Source organism: Chrysochloris asiatica, unplaced genomic scaffold (assembly GCF_000296735.1).
Source record: "Chrysochloris asiatica unplaced genomic scaffold, ChrAsi1.0 scaffold00313, whole genome shotgun sequence".
Classification (NCBI taxonomy): domain Eukaryota; kingdom Metazoa; phylum Chordata; class Mammalia; order Afrosoricida; family Chrysochloridae; genus Chrysochloris; species Chrysochloris asiatica.
In genome coordinates this window covers 1,292,185-1,315,901 of record NW_006408831.1, presented here as the reverse complement: position 1 = coordinate 1,315,901, position 23,717 = coordinate 1,292,185, and the positions used below count along the sequence as shown (strand labels likewise).

The 23,717-nt window shown below is 37.9% G+C and overlaps 1 protein-coding gene across 1 annotated transcript in view; it reads left to right on the top strand.

The window, feature by feature from the left end:
* Positions 1 to 4,540: 4,540 nt before the first annotated feature.
* Positions 4,541 to 23,717, top strand: part of PAPD4 (PAP associated domain containing 4) — a 115,298-nt gene continuing 96,121 nt past the window's right edge. Inside the window, exons 1-4 of the mRNA XM_006875183.1 lie at positions 4,541 to 4,604; positions 16,099 to 16,275; positions 16,442 to 16,531; positions 18,706 to 18,943. Of these exons, the coding sequence (XP_006875245.1) occupies positions 16,136 to 16,275; positions 16,442 to 16,531; positions 18,706 to 18,943 (468 nt within the window). The 5' untranslated portion in view covers positions 4,541 to 4,604; positions 16,099 to 16,135. The remainder of the gene's footprint in view (positions 4,605 to 16,098; positions 16,276 to 16,441; positions 16,532 to 18,705; positions 18,944 to 23,717) is intronic.

Genomic DNA, 23,717 nt, shown 5'->3' with positions numbered 1-23,717 from the left:
CAACACCAAAATTCAAATGCATCAGTTCTTCTAATTGTCTTTCTTATCAACTGTCTGACTTTCACACGCATTTGATAACTGAAAATACAATGGCTTAGGTCAGGGGCACCTTAGTCCTCAAACTGACATCTTTGTCCTTTAACACTTTAAAAAGGTCTTGTGCAGTAGATTTACCTAATGCTTGCTGGAATCGAAGAAGAAATCGTTTGATTTCATGACTGCTGCTTCCATGCTCACTGATGTGGATCCAATTTGAATTCTTTGACAACTTAAACCTTTTCTCCATTTATAATGATGTCATTTATTGATCCAGTTGTAAGGATTTTTGTTTTCCTTACATTGAGGTGCAAACCATACTAAAGACTGTAGCCTTTGTTCTTTATCAGGAAGTATTTCAAGTCTTCTTTGAGTCCAGCAAGCAAGGTTAGGCCATCTGCTAATGAATCTTTCTCCAATCTTGATGCCAATTCTTCTTCAAATAATCCAGTTTCTCAATTATTTGCTCAGCATACAGATTGAATAAGTATGGTGAAAAGATAAACCCTGGTGCACACCTTACCTTATTTTAAACCATTTACAATTTCTTTGTTCTGTTCTAATGACTGCCTCTTGGTTAATATGTGGATTCCTCATGAGCACAATTAAGCGTTCTGAAACAGCATTCTTTGTAATTTTATCTACAGTTTGTTATGCACACAGTCCAAGGCCTTTGGATAATCAATAAGACACAAGTAATATCTTTCAAAGGAGCTCTGGTAGTGTAGTGCTTATGAATCAGGCTGCGAACCGCAAGGTCAGCAGTTTGAAACTACCACCTGTTCCGCGGGAGAAACATGAGGATTTCTGCTCCCGTAAATATTTACAGTCTCGGAAAACCTGTACAGGGTCGCTATGAGTCGGAACCGACTCCATGGTACAGAACAACAACAATGTCTTGCTGGTATTCTCTGCTTTCATCCAAGATTCATCTGATAGCCCAAGTTCCATATCCTCTTCTGAATCCAGTTTGAATTTCTGGCAGTTCCATGTTGATGTACTGCTGCAACTATGTTTGAATTATCTTTAGCAAAATTTTACCTGTGTGTGATATTAATGATATTATTAGATGATCTGCATTTTTTGTTGGGTCACCTTTTTTGGAATGGACATAAATTTGGATCTCTTTTAGTCAGTTGGCCAGGTAACTGACTTCCAAATTTCTGGGCATAAATGAGTGCCTTCGGTGCTGCATGAGTTTGTTGAAAGATTTCAATTGGAATTCTGTCAATTCCTGGAGCCCTGTTTCTCACCAATGCCTTCAATGCTGCTTGGACTTCTTCCTTCAATACCATCAGTTCTTGATGCTACCTCTTGAAATGACTGAACATTGACTAAGTTTTTATGGTACAGTGACTCTGGGTATTCCTTCCACCTTTTTTAGATATAGCCTGCATCATTTTCATTCAATATTTTACCCACAGAATCATTCAATATTTAAAGTAGAGGATTGAATTTTTATTTCAGGTCTTTTAGTTTGAGAAATGCTGAGTGTGTTCTTCCCTTTTGGCTTTCTAACTCCCAATCTTTGCATATTTCATTATAATACCATACTTTGCCTTCTTGAGCTGCCCTTGAAATATTCTGTTCATCTTTTTTACTTTATTTCTTCCAGCCACTTTAGCTTCTCTATGTTCTAGAGCAAGTTCCAGAGTCTCTTCTGACATCCATTTCAATCTTTGCTTTCTTTTCTGTATTTTTAAAGACCATTTCCTTTTTCCATGTATGATGATTCCTGATGTCATCTAGAGCTCTGTTGGTCTTGGGTCATCAGTGTCTAATGCATGAAATTTGTTCTTGACACAATCTGTAAATTCAGGTGGGATATACTTAAGATTGCATTTGGGCTCTTGTGGACTTTTTTTTAATTTTCTTCAACTTCAGCCTGAACTTGCATATGAGCAATTGATGGTCTGCTGTGTAGCTGGTCCTTGCCCTTGTTCTGGCAGATGACATTGAGTTTCTTCATGGTGGTTATACAGATGTCGTCAGTTTGGTTACTATGTATTCCATCTGGATTCCTATGAATACCAGGTGTGCAGTCGCTGCTTATGTTGTTGAAAAAAAGTATTTTCAATGAATAAGTCTTTGGTCATGCAAAATTCTATCATATAATATCCAGCTTCATTTCTTTCACCAAGGTCATATTTTCCAACTACTGATTTTCCTTGTTTCCAACTTTTGCATTCTAATCACCATTAGTTTTCAATACATCTCGACTGCATGTTTGATCAATTTCTGACTGAAGTTGGCAGAATTCTTCAATTTCTTCACCAATGTATATTATTTGAATAATAGTAATAGATATTGGTCTTCCTTGTAGGTTTATGGATGTTATCTTATCACTGTCAGCATTGTTCTTCAGGGCAGATCTTCAAATATTTTTCTTGATGATGAATGTGACACCATTTCTTTTTAATGTGTCACTCCTGGTATAGTAGGAGTAAACCATATTCATGTCTGATTCAATTGGCCAATACCCGTGCATTTCTGCTTAATAATGTCTAGGCTATTTTATGCATTTAATTTCATTTTTGATGACTAGATTTTCCTAGATTTATATTTCACATATTCCATGTTTTGGTTATTAATGGATGTTTATAGCTGTTTCTCCTCATTTTGAGTGGTTCCACATCAGCAAATGAATGTCTTTAAAGTTTTCCTCCATCCATGTCATTCCTGTCATTTCTACTTTGAGGAGGCAGCTCTTTCCTAGTCAAGAACTGTCTCCTTAAACTATTTTGAACATCTTCCCAAACTAAGATATTTACTTTAGTTCTTCACTACCCTTCCAAACACTAGGCAAGGGTCCCAAGCCAATCTTCCTCTTTGGGTCCTGGACAGTGGGCGGGGTGGGACGGGGGTGGGGGGCGTGGTTGAGCTAAAGAAAACGATTAAGAAAAGTAAGTGGTCCAAAAAATACTTAAAAAATACATCCTATCTGTGGGAAGCGGACAAATCTAGGATATGTAATACTACTGCTGGAACCTCCCATTCAAAACAAAACAGTACAGTTTCAGAGAAAGTTCACCATGCTCATCTTCTGGCCCATGTTAGACCATGTTCTACTGCTTTTCATAATGTTTTCTGTAGCTACTTTTTCAAAAGTGGACGGCCTATTCCTCCTTCTTAGCCTGTTTTAGTCTGGAAAGTCTGCTAAAATCTGCCCATCCTGGGTGACCTTTGTTGGCATTTGAAGTATCAGTGATATAGCTTCCAGCCTCACCCCACCACAAGCCACCACAGCACAACAAACTTGACAGATGAGTGGCTATCAGTTGCTTTTTGACAACAGTAAACTGAAATTACAAATTAGTAACAGAAATTTTGACTTTAAGACTTGTTGTTAAGTGCCTTCAAGTCGGTTCTAACTCATAGCTACTCTCTACAGGATTTCTAAAGAGTGGCTGCTGGATTTGAACTACCCACCTTCCTACAGTACCACACCAGGGCATTCTCTCTCTCTCTCTATATATTTGCTATTGTTGTTAAGTGCCCTCAAGCAGGCTCCAACGTACAAGTGGCGTCCAGGGTATGTGCCATACTTGTCATACCCCAGATAGCGTTTACTGCGCTGTGACGTTGTTGTTATTAATTATAGTCAAGTCGGTTCCTATTCCTAGCGATTCTGTATAGGGTTTCTGAGGAGCAGCTGGTGGGTTTGAACCGCCAATCTTGTCGTTGGCAGTTCAGTGCTTAGTCTACAGCCCACAGCAGGACTCTGGACCAATAAAACACGACCAAGAACTCCAGCACTAGAGCTCCAGGGAGAGGCCAATGCCATGTTCCCTCTCATCTCAGCGGGATACTAAGTGCCTCCCACCCGCTCGCATAGCCTGTAAGCGTTTCTTTCAACTAAGCCAAGATACCGGCAGGCAGGCGCATGCGTATTCGGTCCCAAAGCTAGCAGGAGGGGGTTGAGGCAGCTACCGGAAATGTGACCTCTCGCTTCTTACTGGCTGTTCTCATCCGGGGTCACGTCGATCTTCCGGGTGTCTCTGACAGGGCTTCCTACGCTGCTTTTTAGGCGGCTTTTTGGTCTTCGGCCCTTGCCACCGCCCCCAACGTCCCACATCCTTGTGGGCCTTGCCTTTCCCTGCCTTGCCCCGCCCCTTCGCGACCCGGGCTCGCAGAGTTGGGCCTAGCGAGCCCTCGGGCCACCGCCTTCTTTGGCTTGTGCGAAAGGTACGACCTAGCGCGCCCGGTTATCGCCTCTCGGGCCTTGGAGCTCGTGGGAGGGCATTGTCGTAGGCCCTGCTCAGCCCTTTTCCAAGGATACCTGTGAGTTTAGGGGTTTCAGAGAGGGTCGCGACCAGGTAGGCCCAGTTCGGTGGTGGATTGCGGGGAACTTTTTCTGAAACTGTAGTTGTTTGAGTGGGAGGGTCCAGCAATAGTTTGAGATAGCCTAGACTTGCGGGCTTCCAGCAGGCGGATAGATTTTTTTGGACCACTTACTTTTCTTCCTCATTTTCTTTATTTCGTACCGCCCCGCTCTCTGTCCAGAACCCAAAGAGGAAGATTGGCTTGGGACCCTTGCGTGGTGTTTCAAAAGGTGGTGAAGAACTAAGGTAAATATCAAACCATTGTTAGAAGAAGTTTGTCTTTAAGACTTTGAGTTAAGTAGACACGAACTTGCCACAGTTCTTCACTTTACAGGAAAACCCACCAGCTTGGAATCTGATGGTTGTATGTCCCTTTGTGGCTCAGCATTGTAAATCGTTTCTTCGGGGCTCTCTAGGCAAGAACACGGTGGTGGGGTGGGGCTTCTGAGTCTGATCACTTCGCGGTTCCCCAAGTTCCCTGCCTGTATGGTCACTCTCTGGTCCTTGTTAAAGATAACAGCTAGTTAGTTACATGGCCCTGGGAACCTAGTGGATTGCAAGCTGGACTGCTAACCTCAAGGTCAGCAGTTCGAGAAAGGCGTGGCTTTCTGTTCCCGTAAAGATCGACAGCCTCGGAAACCCTGGGCAGGTGGGGTCTTGTGAGGGACATCACCATCACCACTACCACCACCACACCTACAGGGTCAAAGAGAGAAGAAACAAAGAGGAAAAAGTACAACTCAAGCTTAACCGGACGCTTGGTAGTGCATGTGTGGTGGAAAAAGGTTATAAGTGAATCAAGAGGGTTGTGTTGTAACAGATCGTTCTAGTAAATACCGTCATCTCGTAGGGTTCGGAACCACATGTACTGATTTAACAGTCAGCGAACTGAATATGCATTAAATAATCAATGGCCAGTAATAGCAACACTTTTGGCCATGGGTGTGAATTACCTCCATTTTTGTCTGCTTTGGAAATGTGTAGTGGACCCCATGTGTAACTGGGCATTTATGAATAGTTTAAGAAATGCCCGTTTGGAAATAGGTGACTAGAATCTGGGTTTTAAATTTTTTAAAGTTTTTATTGTGAATTGAGTCATTGTTTACATGGAGAACATGGGTTTTGCACTTACCCTTTCATTGCAGTGATGACGCAGATTCTGTTTTAAGAGTTGCATGGACCTAACTTCTCAATAAGGAATGTCCAGTTCAAATCCTCTAGGTGGATTTTGGCAGTGGGTGAGCAAGATTTAAGAACTGAAGTGTGTTTACAGTTTGGAGAAAAGAAGTGGGCGTAGGGGGTCAAATCACAAAGGGGACTGACATCATTGTTTAGCCAACACAGTTCTGGTTCTTATGCTAGATAGATCCTAGTTCCCAGTGATTCCTGATGAAGGAATTCTGTAACCCCGAGTATTCTTCATATTGTTGAGCAAGAGTTATGTTGAGGAAAGAAATTTCGGGAGGAAAATTCTATGGCTAAGTTTTGTGTCACTAAGAGTTAACTTTGCAAACCACTTTGTTCTCTCCATGTCTTAAAAGCTGTGTAATTTCCTATTGAGCCAATTGTTTAGTACAGTCAAGCTATTTCTGCACATAGGGACCCTGTACAGGGTTTCTGAGTAGTGGCTGGTGAGCTTGAACTACTTTGTGGTTCAAACTGACATTGCAGTCCAGTGCACTAACCTACAGTACCTCTCCAGGACTTCATTGAGTCAACTAAACAGTCTTTTTCTTATTTTTTTTTTAAAAACTTTTTATTGTGATTCAAGTGTAAGTTTACAGAACAGACCATCCTTTTTTTCCCCCTTAACTTGAGAGTTACAAGTTTCTCTATCTGTACTGAAATATAAATGATCTCGATAAAGTTTTGAACTACCTTTAAAAGGGCTATACTGGTTTTTGCCTTAAGGAGCTAATTTTAAAAGATTGAGTCAGCTAAACAGTCTTTAAAATTAGCTCCTTAAGGCAAAACCCAGTACAGCTCTTTTAAAAGTAGTTCAAAGCTTTATCTAGATTATTTTATGTTTCAGTACAGATAAGTAAACTGATAACTCAAGTTAAGAAAAATAGGATGATCTGTTCTGTAAACCTTCACTCAATTCACAATAGAAAAAGCTTAAAAGAAAAATAGGATGCTGCAAGTATGTGGGTTTTATTTGTCATACAATTTGTAACACATTTTGCCACAGTTAATGTGGAATAATGTTTTGTATGGATTGTTCTCTATTTAGTGAAGAAGCCTTCACTAACTAGTATAAAGAATATAAAGAAAACAGATTTACAATTTTGTGGAGGTTTCCTTAATTATGGTATGGTAATAATTGTCCTGGTGTGGTGCAGTGGGCTAATGTATCAGACTGCAAAGTTGTTTGAACTGCAAGGTTGGTGGTTCAAGCTCACCAGTGGCTCCTTGGAAACCCTATACAGGGTCGCTGTGGGTCAGAATCGACTTCATGGCACTTAACAACAATAATTGTACTGGAGTTTATTCTTGGGAACATAATTATTAAAAAAGTATTCTTTGTATTGCTTTTGTTAGGTTACTATTTTGGTGCCATTTTTGTCTTCATCAAGTCAATGTTGAAATATATTAGGAAAAATGTATTAGAAGAATTGAAATTCATGGACTTTTGGTTGGAGTTTTTATGCCATTGGTTAAATTCCCTGTGATTTCCCTTTTTCACTTTATAGGCAGGCTTGATTGGTTATGAGCTAGAGATTCAAGGTTGACACTGAGGAGAACCTGATAGATGTTTTGTTTTGAAGGGACCCTACGCCTCAAAAATTAGCTCTGGTAGCGTAGTGGTTACAAATCGGGCTGCTAACCTCAAGGTCAGCAGTTCAAAACTACCACCTGTTCCGTGGGAGAAAGATTAGGCTTTCTGCTCCCGTGAAGATCCAGCCTTGGAAACTCTGTACAGGGTCACTATGAGTTGGAACTGACTCTACGGTAATTAACAACAAGAACCCCTCAAAAAAAATCTTTGATGCTTGTTTAGGAATTAATGATAGGCTGAATTAGGTATCTGCCCTAGAATAAACTTTTGACTATGAGATTCTTTTAAGTTTTAAAGCATGAGGTTGTTGCTTATTAGTTTTGTAGAACGTAACTCTGGGCCATAAGACATCTTTTGACTTAGTTTGGATCTGACCATGTGATAGAAATAGGACAAGACATGGGCAATTATGTCATTTTAGGTTTTGAAGTCTAAATACATGTTTATTGGCTCTTATTTGTTGCTCTGCTTGTGAAAGATGAGGCTTTCTGCTCTTATGCAGATTTATAGCCTTCAAAACCGTACACAGGGTCTCTATGAGTCAGAACTGACTCCACAGCACTGAACAATATTTGGATCTAGAAGAAAATCATAAGCATATGACTGTAAGTACAAATAATGTATCTGGAATTTTAGATATAAACTGATAAAATAAATCTGTAAAATAGGACATTTTAATTGTAGTTTTTTCTGAATATACTTTCCTTTCCCTATTTAATCCAATCCGTAGTATCTACTCAAGCAAAATGAAGTAACAAGCAAAATTCTTTAAAATGAGTTCTGTTTTATTTTCCCATTCTGTGAAAAAGATACTATACCTTATAGGAAGTTGGATCAGGGAAGCAATAAAGAAGACCCAGAAAAAGGTTCTAGTTGACAATCTTGAATCTGGCAACCCATAATTAGGAAGGATTCCCTCAACTTTTGCTTGGCTTAAGATTTGATCATTTCTTCTCATCAGGGATTATCTGTCTATCTAACTACCTGTTTTATAATATGAGATAAGGGCCTGCTAAAGAAAGTTGATAAATGCTTGTTTTCTGGGGGAATAACTTGTCTCTGGTCCTAATTAGAGAGTAAGCAACTTGGGTTGAGATCTGATGGTGGCCTGGAGACAATTGTCCACTATCTGTTATAAACCCTGGACTGATGAATCGCACTATTTGGTCAGCCTGTTGTTAAGTGCTGTTGAGTTGGTTCTGATTCATAGTGATCCTGTGTAGGATTTCCTAAGAGTAGCTGGTGGGTTTGAACCACTGACCTTGCGGTAAGCAGTCCAGTGTGTATCCTACAGCACTGCACTAGGATTTTAATCGCATAGAATTGAAACAAACAACAGAGTTTGTGTGAGTCATTCATTTATTTCTTCCCAGATCTTTTTTTCATCTGCTGTTGTTGGCTGCTCTAGATTTTCCAGTCATCCAGTCTCAATCCCAGAGATATCTTCTTTCTTTTTACTGTTTAAGTGCTGTTTTCTTCCTTGTTGTTGTTATGTGCTGTGGAAACAGTTTTGACTCATTGCAACCCTGTATAGGGTTTCCAAGGAGCGGTTGGTGGGTTTGAACCACCAACCTTGTGGTTAGCAGTCCCATTCTGATCCTATAGCACCACACCAGGGCTCCATTTTCTTCCTTGTTAAGTGACGTTTGAGTTGGTTCTGACTCATAGCGACCCTATATAGGATTTCTGAGGAGTGGCTGGTGAGTTTGAACCTCTGACTTGCAGTTTAAACCAACCTTAAGGTCGAGTGCTTATCCTACATCGCCATGCTAGGACTCCCAGTTCTAGAAAAATACTCTTTTATAGTTCATCTTTGATTCCTAGCTTCTGAAAATGAGGGTTTACCACTCTTTCATCTAATATTTTTATTTAAGTATATGTATGTTCTCTTGTTGTTGTTAGGTGCCATTGAGTTGGTACTGACTCATAGCAACCCTGTGCCCAACAGAATGAAATACTGCCCGATCCTGGGCTAACCTTACAATTGTTGCCACACTTGAGCCCACTGATGTTGCTGCTTTGCCAGTCCATCTCGCTGGGGGTCTTCCTCTTTTGCTCTGACCCGCTCTACCTTATCAAACATGATATCCTTCTCCATCGACTGGTCCCTCCTGACAATGTGTCCGAAATATGAGAGATGAAGTTTGGCCATCCTGGCATCCAAGAAGCACTCTGGCTGCACTTCTTCCAACACAGATCTGTTTGTTCTTTTGGCAGCTCATGGTACTTTCAATATTCTCCTCCAATACCATAACTCAAAAGCATCAATTCTTCTACGGTCTTCCTTATTCACGGTTCAGCTTTCGCATGCATATGAGGTTATTGAAAATACCATGGCTTGGGTCAGGTGCACCTTAGTCCTCAAGCTGACGTCTTTGCTCATCAACCCTTTAAAAAGGCCGTGCAGAAGATTTGCCTAATGCAATACGTCATTTGATTTCTTGACTGCTGCTTCCATGAATGCTGATGGTTGATCCAAGAAGAATGAAGTCCTTGACAACTTCAATCTTTTCTCCGTTGATAAAAATGTTGTTTATTGGTCCAGTGGTGAGGAGTTTTGTTTTGTTTACATTGAGATGCAATCCATAGCAAAGGCTGTGGTCTTTGATCTTCATCAGTAAGTGTTTTATGTCCTCTCCACTTTGAGCAAGCAAGGTTGTATTATCTGCATATTTCAAGTTGTTAATGAGTCTTCCTCCAATCCTGATGACACATTTTTCTTTATATAACCCAGCTTCTCAGGTTATTTGCTCAGCATATAAATTCAATAAGTATGGTGAAAGAATACAACCCTCGTCTGTCAGTTTGTTGTACTGTGGTGGCATGCATGTTGCTGTGATTCTGGAAGCTATGGCACAGGTATTTTAAATACCGTCAGGGTCACCCACGGTGGGCAGGTTTTAGATGAGAATCTAGACGAAGACAGACTAGGAAGAAGGAGAGATGAACTACTTCTGAATATGTAGTCATTGAAAACCTTATGAGTATGTATGTTTACATAGGTATAAATGAAATATATAAGTATATTTATAATAAATATGTAATGTGTAAGATAAGCCTAGGTAACATGCTAGTTAAACTCTTGGCTGTTCACCGGAAAGGTTAGGGTTCAAATTCCCAGCCAATTTATAGGAGACAGATGTGGCCATTGCTTCTATAAAGATTGTGCTGTCGACTTAGTTCTGACTCATAGCAACGGTGTCTGTATAAGATTTCCAAGGAGCAGCTGATGTGATTGAACTGCTGACTTTGTTGTTAGCAGTCCCGTGCTTGTCCTACAGCATCACAACAGGAGTCCCTTGTAAAGATTACAGCCATGGAAACTTTCTGTCATAAGGTCATTGTAAGTAGGAATTGGCTTGATAGTAAGTAATATGTTACAAACTAAATAAAAACTATAGTAAATGATACATAATAAATATGTATCACAATTTTTCTAAGTAAATATATTCAATGCTTACATTATTATAAGAACCACGTAGATAACTGCTGTGATTATGTGCTATTTTTATATGAGCTTTTTTAGTGTCTTTTTTCTGTTTAGTAATTTCTTTCATTTTTAATGTCTGTTTTTCCTTGTGCTTACAACTATTTCTGTTGAGTTAGCTAGTAAACTCAATATGATTAAATGTGAGGGAGCTTCAAAAAGTTTGTGGAAAAATGGACTAAAAGATATTCCATGAACTCTTGGAAGCCTCCTCTTTATTAGTTAATCTGGTTTTTGTTTCTCTCCTCGGATTTATTCCTTTTAAAACCCTCCATCCTCTTGTAATTTGAACTGGTTGCTTCCCTTTACTACCTTCTTGGGAATTTTGTCTCTGGTCTGTGTTAAATTTCTCTTTTCCTAGATCTCAGGTTTTCTTCTCTTTTTGTTACTTACTTTTGATGCTTTTATTCCTCCTTGCCTTGATAGTACCGCAGGATATCGAATAATAGCTTGAAAAGCACTTTCTTCAGAGCTTTAAAGGCATTATAGTTCCGACTGTGGTTTCCACTGTTGCGTTCAAAAAATCCAAAGCCGCTTTTAGATTTTATTTTTATGAGATTCCAATTTTTTTAAAAGTGTTTATTTGTAAATTGAGTGCAAGTTTACAGGGCAGATTATCCGTTTTATATTTAATAAATCATATTTTGTTTCATTGCAGTGATTACAATCCCCTCCATGTACTATGAGTCAACAATATTTTACCTTTATCCCCCTTTATTTTGGATGTGCGCATACAAAACAGAAAGTACATACTCGTTTAAATGTTCTAAGGACATGCTTTGCAAGCCAGCCTCCTGTCCACAGGCATACAGCCTTCTTCAGTCCATGGGCCTATAGTCCTCTGGTGCTCTATCTCTCTGTTACCGTCCTTTTGTCGCCACTTTTCTGGTTAGGATCCATTGCTCCACTCATCTTCCCTCTTGTAGTCCTAAGGTACTGTGTTCCTGAAGTAGAAGATTAACTACTCCCTCCTTTTAGATAGACATCTTCTACATTTACGGTTGTGACAATCACAGTTAGTCCTGGTAACAATTATACACAATTGAATCATAAAATCCTATCCCCATCCTCTCCTATCCCCTTTCACTAGACCCATTTGGAAAAGAGGAAAACTGTTCAGTGGGGTTTTACTTAACCCCTTCATTCTGATATGAAGCACATTCATGAAAGCTTGTAAGCCAGCCAGTTTGTGCCTGTATATATATTTTTGATAGCCACTGTCTTAAGTTGCCCATCCCTATCAACCTCAGTAGGAGGCACGCTTGATTCTTGGTATTAAGAGGCCTTCTGTTTTGGTTGGAATTTTTGGCAACTACATCCATAGCAAAGGTCCAGTTTGTCAGACTAGCAATTAATTCTTGGTCCCTGTATCAAATCTTATCTTCATCAGGTTAAGTTCTGGTTAGCTAGCCAACGGTCACATCTGCAGATTTGGGAGTTTTCACATGCTTCCCCTCACTTCAGACTGGCTGGTCACTTCGCTCTCCATTCTAGTTCACAGTGGCTAGGTCAGTGTCAATGGGCTTCGGAAACCACATGCCTCCCTAAATTTCAGACCATCCAGTCTTTCCTCCTCTCTCTTTCATCTCAGGGTCAATGGGTATCTATGTAACATGGCCAAGCTCAGCCTATGTCTCTATTGCTGCGATATTTACTTTTCTGGAATATATTTTTTAATTGTGGCAAAAATATATTTAACATGTTGTTATGAAGTGCTGTCGAGTCAGTTCCATCCCATAGTGGACTCTGTATAGGGTTTCTGAAGAGCAGCTGGGAAGACTGAACCGCCAACTTTGCAGTTCATATGGCTTTGCAGTCTGGCGCAGTAACCCACAGCACCACACCAGGAGATATATATATATATCTCCACATACCATATACATACATACACACCATAGCATTTGCAAATTAAACTTAAATATATATAAGGAGCTCTGTAGCATAGTGGTTACGAATCGGGCTGCAAACCATAAAGTCAGCAGTTCGAAACTACCAGCTGCTCCGCGGGAGAAAGATGTGGCTTTCTGCTCATGTGAAGATTTGCAGTTGGAACCGACTCGACGGCACTTAACAACATATATATTTGCAAATTTAACATTTTTTACATGTATTGCTATGATTTGTAGTCATTGATTGAGTTCTTCCAGTCTGGGGATTGGTATCATAGTCTTGAACATTTTCTTGTTTTATTTATTTGGTAACTTTATACTCTGTGTTTACTCTGTTTTTTGTTTAAAATTTTTATTGTAAATTGAATGAAAGTTTATAGAGCATATCATCAATTTTACATTCAACAAATCACATACTTTGCTTCATTACATGGTTGCAATTCCTTTCATGCACCAACAGTTAACAGCATTTACCTACTGCATTCCTCCTGTGTCTCCCGCCACCCCATCTTTTCTCTGCCCACTTCCCTTCGGTTATATATTGCTTGCCCTGTGACCCATGTCAATGCATGTCTACCTTGTAGCGCATGAATCATTTCCTTCTCCCCTGAAAACCATCATAGATTGATGTGCAAAAAACCCCCAAAAACCATGTAGGAATATATAATCATTTAAACAACCAAAGGGCACATTCTGGAAGCCAGCCTCCTGGTCGCCAGCACCACAGCCTTTCTCTTTCCATGAGTCTAGAGTCCTCAGCTCTACAATCTCTCCATGTCATCACTTCTCTGTTGTTTTTGGAACTTCAATGATAATGTTTGATATTTTGATTCTCCCCTGTGGCTCTGCTTCCTTCCTGCCCTGGCCAAGTTTTCCTTTATTTTCTTTCTAGAGATTTCCTTAATGTTATCTTTTAATATTCTGTTACATATTTCTACTTCCAATTTTATAATTTCCAAGAGCTCTGTTTCTTAAAATAGCATATTCTTCATGTTTTATGTTTGGAGTGTCTTTTCATTAATGCTGTGATTTTTTTTTTTTTTTAAATATTATTCTTGACATTATTACTGTTTCTTCTCAGATCTTTGTTTCTTCTGGTGATCCCTGGATGTTTATTAACTGTGGGGGTACTAGAAATGGAATTGGAAACTATGTGTACATGTGTGCATAGTTGACTACTCATCAACTGATAGATTTCATTGTAGATAATCAGCTATATTTTCTCTGTTCATTTTGAAACTTCTATTATTATAATATTGGACATTGAACCACATTTTTTGATTCTCTCTTGTGGCCCTGCCTCCTTCCTGCTCTTTCCAATTTTCCCTTTTCTTTCTAAGAGAATTCCTCATTCTTAACTTTTAATCGTCTGTTACATATTTCTACTTTCAATTTTATAATTTTCAAGAGCTGTTTTGACTTTTCCTTGGTGGACCCCCAACTGCTACTATGTTATAAGCTATCTTGTTAATACATTATATTGTTTCTCTCAGTTTCTTCAGAGAAGAGTTTTCTAATTGTCCGCTTTGGGGAGGAGTGTCAAGGTAGATATTTGTGTGTCTGTGTTTGGGTGTGTAGGTGTGACCTTCAACTTTCTGTGAATTAAGCATAGAAATTAAGTGGGCTACAGGTCCTGTTGTTCAGTTTAACACTTGTTTTTAGTTTGGTACCATACCCAATTCTTTGTAAGTCTGTATGTAGTCTCTCAAGACCATTCATTGCAAAATAGTTACCTGTCTGGATTAATGAAATATTTTGGAATTCTGATTGTGTTGTATACAGATTTTTTTTCCAGTTGATAAGGAATGAAGTTTTCTTTTTAATGAAAGTCCTTTATAGTTTGAGGGGTATTTCAGAATTTTCTAAGTAGTAAGTTCAGTAATGCTGATTCCTTTTTTTATTTGACCAAGTCTTTTCAGATCTAAATCCTAGGAATCAGGTTGTCAAATAATGACTTATACCTTTGAATACAGTGGATTGAAGATAAATGTAAGTTATAGTACAATGAAATCTGTAGGGTTTCATTAAATGCCTTTCGGGTGATATGTTTTTAATTATTAGAATATATGGTGATGATTTAATTTTCCCAAAGATTTGCTGATACCAGGATAAATTTGTTAGGGAAAATTCATCAGAACCTTAGATTATTTAACATGTATTTTGTTATCACTTGAATTACAATTAATGGTTAATCTGGAGTCCTGGTATGGTGCTGTAGGATAAGCACTGGACTACTAACCACAGTTTGGTGGTTTAAACTCACCAGCTGCTCTTTGGAAACCCTCTGTGGGGTTGCTATGAGTAAGAACCTACTCAACAGCACTAAATAACAGCAGTATGATTCGGAGTCCTGATATGGCACTATAGGATAAGCACTGGACTGAAAACCCACCAGTTGTTCCTTGGAAAGCCTGTACAGGGTCACTATGAGCCAGAATTTACTCGATGGCACTTAACAACAGGAGAATTTAAGAGGTCTGTTTTAAAAGTTTTTAAAGTTAGTCGGTAAATGAAATTCATAACTTGGTGTCTTGGTTATCTAGTGCTGCTATAGCAGAAATACAATAAGTAGATGACTTTTCAGATATCTATTTTCTCACAGTTTAAGAGGCTTGTTGTTGTTGTTAAGTGCCATAGAGTCGGTTCTGACCCGTAGTGACCCTGTATAGGGTTTCCAAGGAGATCCTGGTAAGCTTGAACCTCCAACCTTGCAGTTCAAACCGACTTTGCAGTCCAGTGCATTAACCCACAGCATAACACCAGGACTCCTTAGAGCTAGAAGTCAGATTTTAAGGTTCCAGCTCTAGGGAAAGGCTGTCTTTGTTTCTTCTGAGTTTCTGCTCCTGGGCAACCTTCCTATGTCTTTGCATCTCTCTCCCTTATCAATTTAATTTACATCTCTTTTATAACTCAAAAGAAATTGACTCAAAATACACCTAAAGGGAATCCTGCTTCATTAACATAACAAGAAAAACTCATTTCCAAATGGATTTATCATCACAGGTATAAAACCAAAAGAACCAAACCCAGTCCTACCAATCATTCCAAGTCTCAGTGACCCTAAGGGCAGAGTAGGAATACTTCATAGGGTTTCTTGGATGTGCAGAAAGACTCATCTTTCTCTGTAGAGTAACTGTTGGGTTTGATTTACCAATCTTATGGTTAGGATTTTTACAACACATATTTTTGGGGGGCATAATTTGATCCATAACACTTGGTAAGTAAGTTAGTCCCTGATTTATGACATAACTGACTAAATGACAAACCATATATATAGTTATCTTTATTTCTTGTACATCTTTTTGTTAATAAATCATAATACATATAATATTGCAATGTGTGATTTGCAGATGTTCAGTGTTATGATTTATTGTTCAAAATACTGCTGCATAACAGGTGATAAAGAAAACAAAACAAAAAAAAAGCGGTATTCTACTTCAGAACTGACTGATGGTAAAGTTTTCGAAACAACCCCATCCTAAGTCAGGGACATCCTGTAATTGTTTTAAATAGCAAATAATAGTTACCAGAGTTAATATCTTTCAGCTATAATAATTCAACATTGTTTTCTAAAATTTATTCCAGGTAGAAGAATACATGTTCACTTTTAGTGAACAAGAGCATGTTCCCAAACTCCTCAATTTTGGGTCGTCCTCCCTTTACTCCACACCATCAACAACATAATAACTTCTTTGCTCTGTCACCAACTCTTTATTCACACCAGCAGCTTATAGATGCGCAATTCAACTTTCAGAATGCAGAGTAAGTATGGTGATATTTTGTCTCATATCATTTGTAGATTCTGCTTTCTATCTGACATAAAAACCCTTTTTTAGTGAAACATTTGAAGGTAGGAAAAATATATCTTGTTGTGAAATTTTTTTTTTAATGTTTTTTTTTTTAAATGTTATTCTTGTTTTTTTGGTAGCTTATCTAGAGCTGTGTCATTGCAGCAGTTGGCATATGGAAATGTCAGTCCAATACACACCTCAACCTCCCCATTATTTCGAGGAAGGAAGTAAGTACATCTCACTTAATTGTTTTCAAAGAAAATTTTGCATTTTTGAGAACTGAATAATAATGTCTTGTGTATTAAAGTTGCATTGGCACTGTGCCCCCAATTTTTCTTTTCTGGGACCTGTGCAGCCAATCTAGGCATAGATTTAAAAAGAATTTATCTTCTAATTTCTTAATTTTGAAGATATTTTTATTGATTTGCTCTTGCCAGTATTATAAGTTTCAGGTGGAATGAAGCAACGTTTCTTCAGAAAACTACTTTCTTTTTTTGTATATCATTTGAATATATTTGTTTATGCCTAAATATACACCTATATTTGATGGTATGTTTATAGTTAAATATGAATTTGTGTGAACATATTTCAAGCACACTTAAATATACAGTATTATTTTAGATACTTTTTGAATTTAATTTAAAAAGCTCATCAATTTCCAGAAATGGTTCAACTTAGCCAGAATAAGTTTTGTGTTGTGGTTTTTTTAAAAGTTTTTATTGTGAATTGAGTGATAGTTTTCATGGGAGAGCATTGGTTTTACACTGTTTCATTGAAATGATTACAGTCCCCTCTGCATATCATCATTCAACAGTATTTGCTTCTAGTCTGTCTCAGAAAACTAGTTTTTACTTGAAACTTTACTAGACAGCTTTCTAGTAAAGTTTTTACTTTGTTTTTCTTTTGATTTTATCTAAATCTCATACAGGTAACATTCTAGTAATAATTACAATGAAATTTTACTGGTAACTAAAATAAGACTTGGCAATATTTGCAAGATATTGCTGTTATTTTTAAACCTATATGAATATTCCATAATTTTTAAGACTAGTAACAGTAACAGTAATTGAGTGTTATTGAGCACTCACATTGTAGTAGGCAGTGTCATTTACAAGTGTTGAGTTTTATAACACCTTAGGAGGTAGAAACTGTTAGTCCTCTTATGTTGAGGAGAAAGTTAAAGCACATAGAGGCTGGGTAGCCAGTTATTAATCTAGAAGTGGCATAGCTGGGATTTGAATCCAGGTGGCCTGGCTCTAGATCCTATGCTTATGTGCACTATAAGTTCTTCAGAGTTGCCATTGTGGAAAGCTATGTAATTATTTTTGAAGTATTAACTTTATTCAGATTGTTTTTTTAAAAATGGTTTGATAGCCAATTTATGAATCATGTATGGAAATAAGTTCTATTGTTGTTGTTAGGTGCCATTGAGTCTGTACCGACTCATAGCAAAACTTATGCACAGCAGAACGAAACACTGCCTGGTCCTGGGCCAACCTCACAATTGTTGCCACGCTTGAGCCCATTGTTGCTGCCACTTGGCCAATCCATCTCACTGGGGGTCTTCCTCTTTTTCTCTGATCCTCCACCTTACCAAACATAATACCCTTCTCCAGCAACTGGTCCCTCCTGACACTATGTCTGTAGTATGAGAGACGAAGTTTGGCTATCCTGGCCTCCACGGAGCACTCTGACTGCACTTCTTCTATTAATTCATAGTAATACATATTGAAAAAATAAAAAATTAGTTTACTTTTCAATATAAATGATATTCAGCATGTTGTGTGGGTCAAGTTGGTTTCAACTCACAATGACCCCATGTGAGCCACTTCTTAAGAGTTTTCTAGGCAGTAATCTTTATAGGAGCAGATTGCCAGATGTTTCTACCAGAAAACTGCTTGAACCTCTAACCTTTTTGTTAACAGTAATTATCTCAGTTCAGTCTTTTCTATTAATGATTCAGAATATAAGTAAATCGAAAGGCTTCTTTTTAAAAATACATTGTAAAAAAAAAAACAACAAAAAACATTGCACTCAGCTCGTCTAATCTTTATCCTCCTTCTTAAGTTATAATTTGGATTTTTTTTTTATTAATGATTCTGTAAATAAAAATGATCTTAGAGTTTTCACTGCTGAGATGAATTTCAAGTGTTTATGTAGTTGTTTTTTTTTCTATATGCATTTTTACTACCTACTTATTTTTTATAAGGTGTTGAGAGGTATTTCTTGTGCTGTAAACAAATTTTTTATTGAAAATTCTATATAGAGCTGATAGTGTAACCTGGCTAAGAGACTCATAATATTGCCATTATCTCTTAAGATGTTTATATATTCTTAATTATTTTAAATTTAAAACCAGAAGTTATCTTTTTAACCACCAAGGCTTATTGTTTGTTTTTAGGAGATTAAGCAATGAAAAAAACCTTCCGCTTGATGGTAAACGGCAACGATTTCATTCACCCCACCAAGATCCAACTGTGGTTAACCAGATAGTGCCTTTATCAGGTGAAAGAAGATTCTCAATGCCACCAGTGTTTCATGCACACTATATACCAGATGTAATCAGATATGTTCCTCCTTTTCAAGAAATAGCATTTTTAGAACCTAGAGAAATCACACTGCCAGAGGCCAAAGATAAGGTAATAATAATGTAGCTTTTAGTTTTCTCTTTTGGGAAATTCATATAAATAATATATCTAAAATATCAGAAATAGTCAATGCTTAAGTGGAAAATGTCCCCCCCCCAAAGATTCAACACTATTCAACCCAATTGGTCCTTTGATTTTTATAAGCTATTCTAGCTATTCTTTTCTGGAAGTACAGATATCATGAAATCAGATTTTCCCTGGTTTACAAAAAACTGGGATAAGACCTCAAATAAGCTTTGAATGGTTATTGTAAAAATGAGTTAAAAAGCATTTTCTTTTGGTGTATTTTTCTTTATTCTGAGGTTTATGAATGCCAAAAACTAGAGAACCCAGGGTCACCGAGGAAGGAATATGTTTGAAGTATTATAATCAAGAAAGATTTACCAAAAATATTTTTTAACAATTCAAAAAGTAAAATGAAAGTATTTAAATAATTATTTTTGGAAATGACACTTAGCATTGAGATAAAAAAACCAATTTTTTATTTAAATTCCAATAGAAGAAGCATATTGTCCCTCTCCATTATTGTTGTTAGGTGCTGTTGAGTCTGTTCTGACTCATAGCGATGCTGCACACAGCAGAATGAAACACTGCCTGGTTCTGCACCATCTTCACAATTGTTCTGCTTGAGTGCATTGCTGCTGCCACTGCCAATCCATCTTGTGGAGGTCAATTCCTGGAGGCTTGTTTTTTGTGAATGACTTTTGAACTTCTTCAGTACCACTGGTTCTCTTTTTCGCTGACCTTCCACTTTACCAATCATGATGTCTTTCTCCAGGGATTGGTCCCTCCTGATACTATGTCCAGAGTATGGGAGAGGAAGTCTTACCATCCTGGTTTCTAAGGAGCATTCTGCTGTCCTTCCAATACAGATTTATTTGTTCTTCTGGCAGTTTCCTCCAACATCATGAGTAAAATAACAGCATATCTTCTGTGGTCTTCCTTATTTTCATTTTCCAACTTTCTCATACATCGGAGACAGTTGAAAATTTACAATGACATGGGTCAGGGGCACCTTAGTCCTGAAACTGATGTCTTTGCTCTGAACACTCTAAAGAGATCTACTGCAGCAGATTTGCCTCATGCAATATATCATTTGATTTCTTGACAGCTGTTTCCTTGAGTGTTTATAATGAATCCATGCAAAATGAATTTGTTTTTGAATTATCTGTAACAAAATTTTACTTCCATGTGATTTCTGCATTCCATTGGATCACCTCTCTTTGGAATGAGTACAGATATTGGTCTCTTTGAATTAGTTTGCTAGGTAGTTGTATTCCAAATTTATTAGCGTAGGTGAGTAAGTGCTTCTAGTGCTACACCAGTTTATTGGAAGATTTCAGTTTGTATTCCATCAAATCCTGTTGCCTTGTTCTTTGCCAATGCCTTCAGTGTCCCTTGGACTTCTTCCTTCATTATCATTGGTTCTTAATTATATGCTATCTCTTGAAACGATTCAACATCGTCCATTTCTTTTTTGGTACAGTGACTCTGTGTATTCCTTCCATCTTTTTTTTTTAAGTTTTATTGTGAATTGAGTGATAGTTTACATGGGAGACTATAGCTTTATTTTCATCCTGTCGTATTTCATTTCATTGCAATGATTAGAATCCCCTCCATGCATCATCAAACAACCAAAGAGTACACCCTGCAAGCCTGCCCCGGGCCGTCAGCACACAGTCCCTCTCCCTCCCTGAGTCCAGAGTCCCCAGCCACTCCGTCTCTCCACATCATTGTCTCTGCCTCCATCTCTGGTGTCACTGCTTCTCTAGATAGGGCCCCAAACTCTGCTCTTCTCCCTTGAATGTCTACCTTTACATTTGAAACACTCAAAGTCAGTCCTCATAACAATTATTCACTATTGAATCACAAGTCTTATCCCCATCTCTTTCATCAGTCCCATCCACACAGGTTGGAAACCACTTAGTGGAGATCCTACCTAACTCTCCCCCTACATCCTGTGGAACTAGGCTCCCGCTTGAAAGCTTGTAAGCCAGTCACTTTTTAAGTGCCTTTGTAAATCCTCCCCCCCCCCCCATTTTGGCTTATTGTTAAGTGCCATCAAGTCGGTTCTGACCCATAGTGACCCTGTGTAGGATTTCCAAGGAGCATCTGGTGAGCTTAAGCCACCGACCTTGTGGTTCAAACGACTGTGCAGTCCAGCACATTAGCCCACAGCGCCACTAGCCAATGTCTAAGTTGCCCATCCCACCTTCCATCTTATTTTGATGTTTGTTGTATCGTTTAGTATTTTGCCCATGGAATCCTTCAATATTACAAGTCGAGGCTTGCTTGAATTTTTTCTTCAGTTCTTTCAGGTTGAGAAATACTGAGCGTGTTTCCTTTTTGTTTTTCTGTATTTCATTATAATACTTGACTTTGTCTTCTCGAACTGCCCTTTGGGATTTTCTGTTTAGCTCTCTCACGTCCCTATTTTTTCATTTGCTTTTGCGTTTCTATGCTGGAGAGCAAGTTTCAGAGACTCTTCTTGACATGTTTTGGTGTTTTCTTTTCCCCCTGCTTTTTTATGACCTTTTACTTTCTTCCTGTATGATAGTCTTGATGCCCTTGGTCATAGTGTCTGTTGCATCAAACCTGTTCTTAAGAAGGTGTCTAAATTCAGGTGGCATATATTCAAGGTCATATTTTGGATCCTGTGGACTTGTTTTAATTGATGATCTGTTCCACAGTTGGCACATGGTCTTGTTTTGGCTGATGATATACTTTTCCACCCACACAGATATAGTCAATTTGATTCCTGTATATTACATCTGATGAGATCCATGTGTAAATCGCTTTTTCTATTGTTTAAAAAATGCATTTGCGATGAAGAAGTCATTGGTCTTGCAAAATTTTATTATCATTTGAAGTCCTCTATCATTTCTGTCGTCAAGGCCATGTTTTATAACATGGTCTTCCTTTTTGTTTCCAGTCATTGCGTTCCAATCATCAGTTCATCTTGATTGCATGTTTGATCCATTTGAGACTGAACAAGTTTATTGGATTCTTCAGTTACATCATCACTGGCTTTTTAGTGCTTGGTGCATAAATTTGAACAATAGTGATATTAACTGGGGTTCCTTGTTGTTATCAAGTGCCATAGAGTTGATTCTGAATCACAGGGACCCTGCATAGGGTTTCCTAGGAGCTCCTAGTGGGTTTGAATTGCCAATCTTGCAATTCAAACTGACCTTGTGGTGAGTGCTTATCTTATCGTGCTTATATTGTAGGACTCTTCAGCATTGTACTTCAGGATATATCTTGAAATGTGCTTTTTGATGATGAATGTACACCATTTCTCTTGAATTTGTCATTCCTGAAATAGTAAACCATTTGATTGTCCGATTCAGAATGGCCTTCTTGTTGTTTTTATAGCTGATGAGTTGATTATAGCAATCCTGTACAGGGTTTCTGAGGAGCAGCTGATGGAGTTTGAACAACTGACTTTCTGGTTAGAATTTCAGTGCTTATCTTAACAGTGCTACACCAGCATTCCATCAAAATGTCCTATGCCAGTCCAATTCAGCTCACTAATGCCTAGTATATCTCTCTATGAGTTCCATTTCATGTTTGACAACTTCCTGTTTTCTTAGAATGATACTTTGTACATTCCATGTTTCAGTTATTAATGGATGTTTGCAACTGTTTCTCCTTATTTTGAGTTGTGCCCGGTCAGCAAATGAAGGTCCCAAAATGGTTTATTCTATTTGTACCATTAAAGTCAACTCTAATTTGAGGAGACTGTTCTTCCCCAGTTATAGTTAAGGTGCCTTTGAAACTGGAGGACTTATCTTCCAGCACTACATCTGAGAATAATTCTGATACTATTTGTAATGTTTTCATCTTCTGGCACTGTATCTGACAATGTTCTGCTGCTATTCATAAGGTTTTCAGTGGCTAAACATTCAGAAGCAGTCTATTTTTCTGTCTTAATCTGGAAGCTCAACTGAAACTTGTCCACATTGGGTGACACTGCTGGTATTTAAAGTACTCGTGGCATAGTGTCCAGCATCACAGCAACCACAGTATGACCGATGAGTGGTGGTCTCCATTATTAGTGAAACATGAACAATGTTAAGAAACATGCATCAAAAAAGCAATGCCTGCTTCATTCTTTAGTTATGCTGCCTTTTCTTCTATATATAGAAGAAACAAATTTGTGTACACAAATGTTGTATATTCTAGACCTATGGTGGTTGCTGAAAGAATAATAAAAGAACACAATCCTTTCAGGCTCCTTCTCTTTAGCCTACATATGTCCTGTTTCTCAAGAGTATGGAAGCTTTGTAAATGTTGTATAACCAGACAGTCTCGAAGAATGTACATAGACGTGTCTATTGTCTATGATTTTTTTTTTTTTTAAGAAAAAAATAGCTTAGATAATAGAGAAGTGTTTATTATGTAATTGTTTCTGAAGAACTTTTTTCTAAAGAGGCGTCTTCATTTTATATTCCCACTGGCATTTTATAAGATTTTCAGTTTCTTTACATCCATGTTGACACTTATAGCTGTCTTATAATGACTATCTTTGTGTGATTGAAATGGTTTCTCATTGTGGTTTTGATTTGCATTTCCCTCATTGAGTAATAAGCACATCTTTTCATGTGCTTATTGGCCATTTGTATTCCTTCTTTTTTTATTTTATTTTTTTTTAAATTAAATGTTTTTATTTTGCATTGAGTGAAAGTTTACAGGGCACATCATCAGCTTCACATTCAACCATTCATATAGCTTGTTTCATTACATTGATTATTATCCCCGCTAT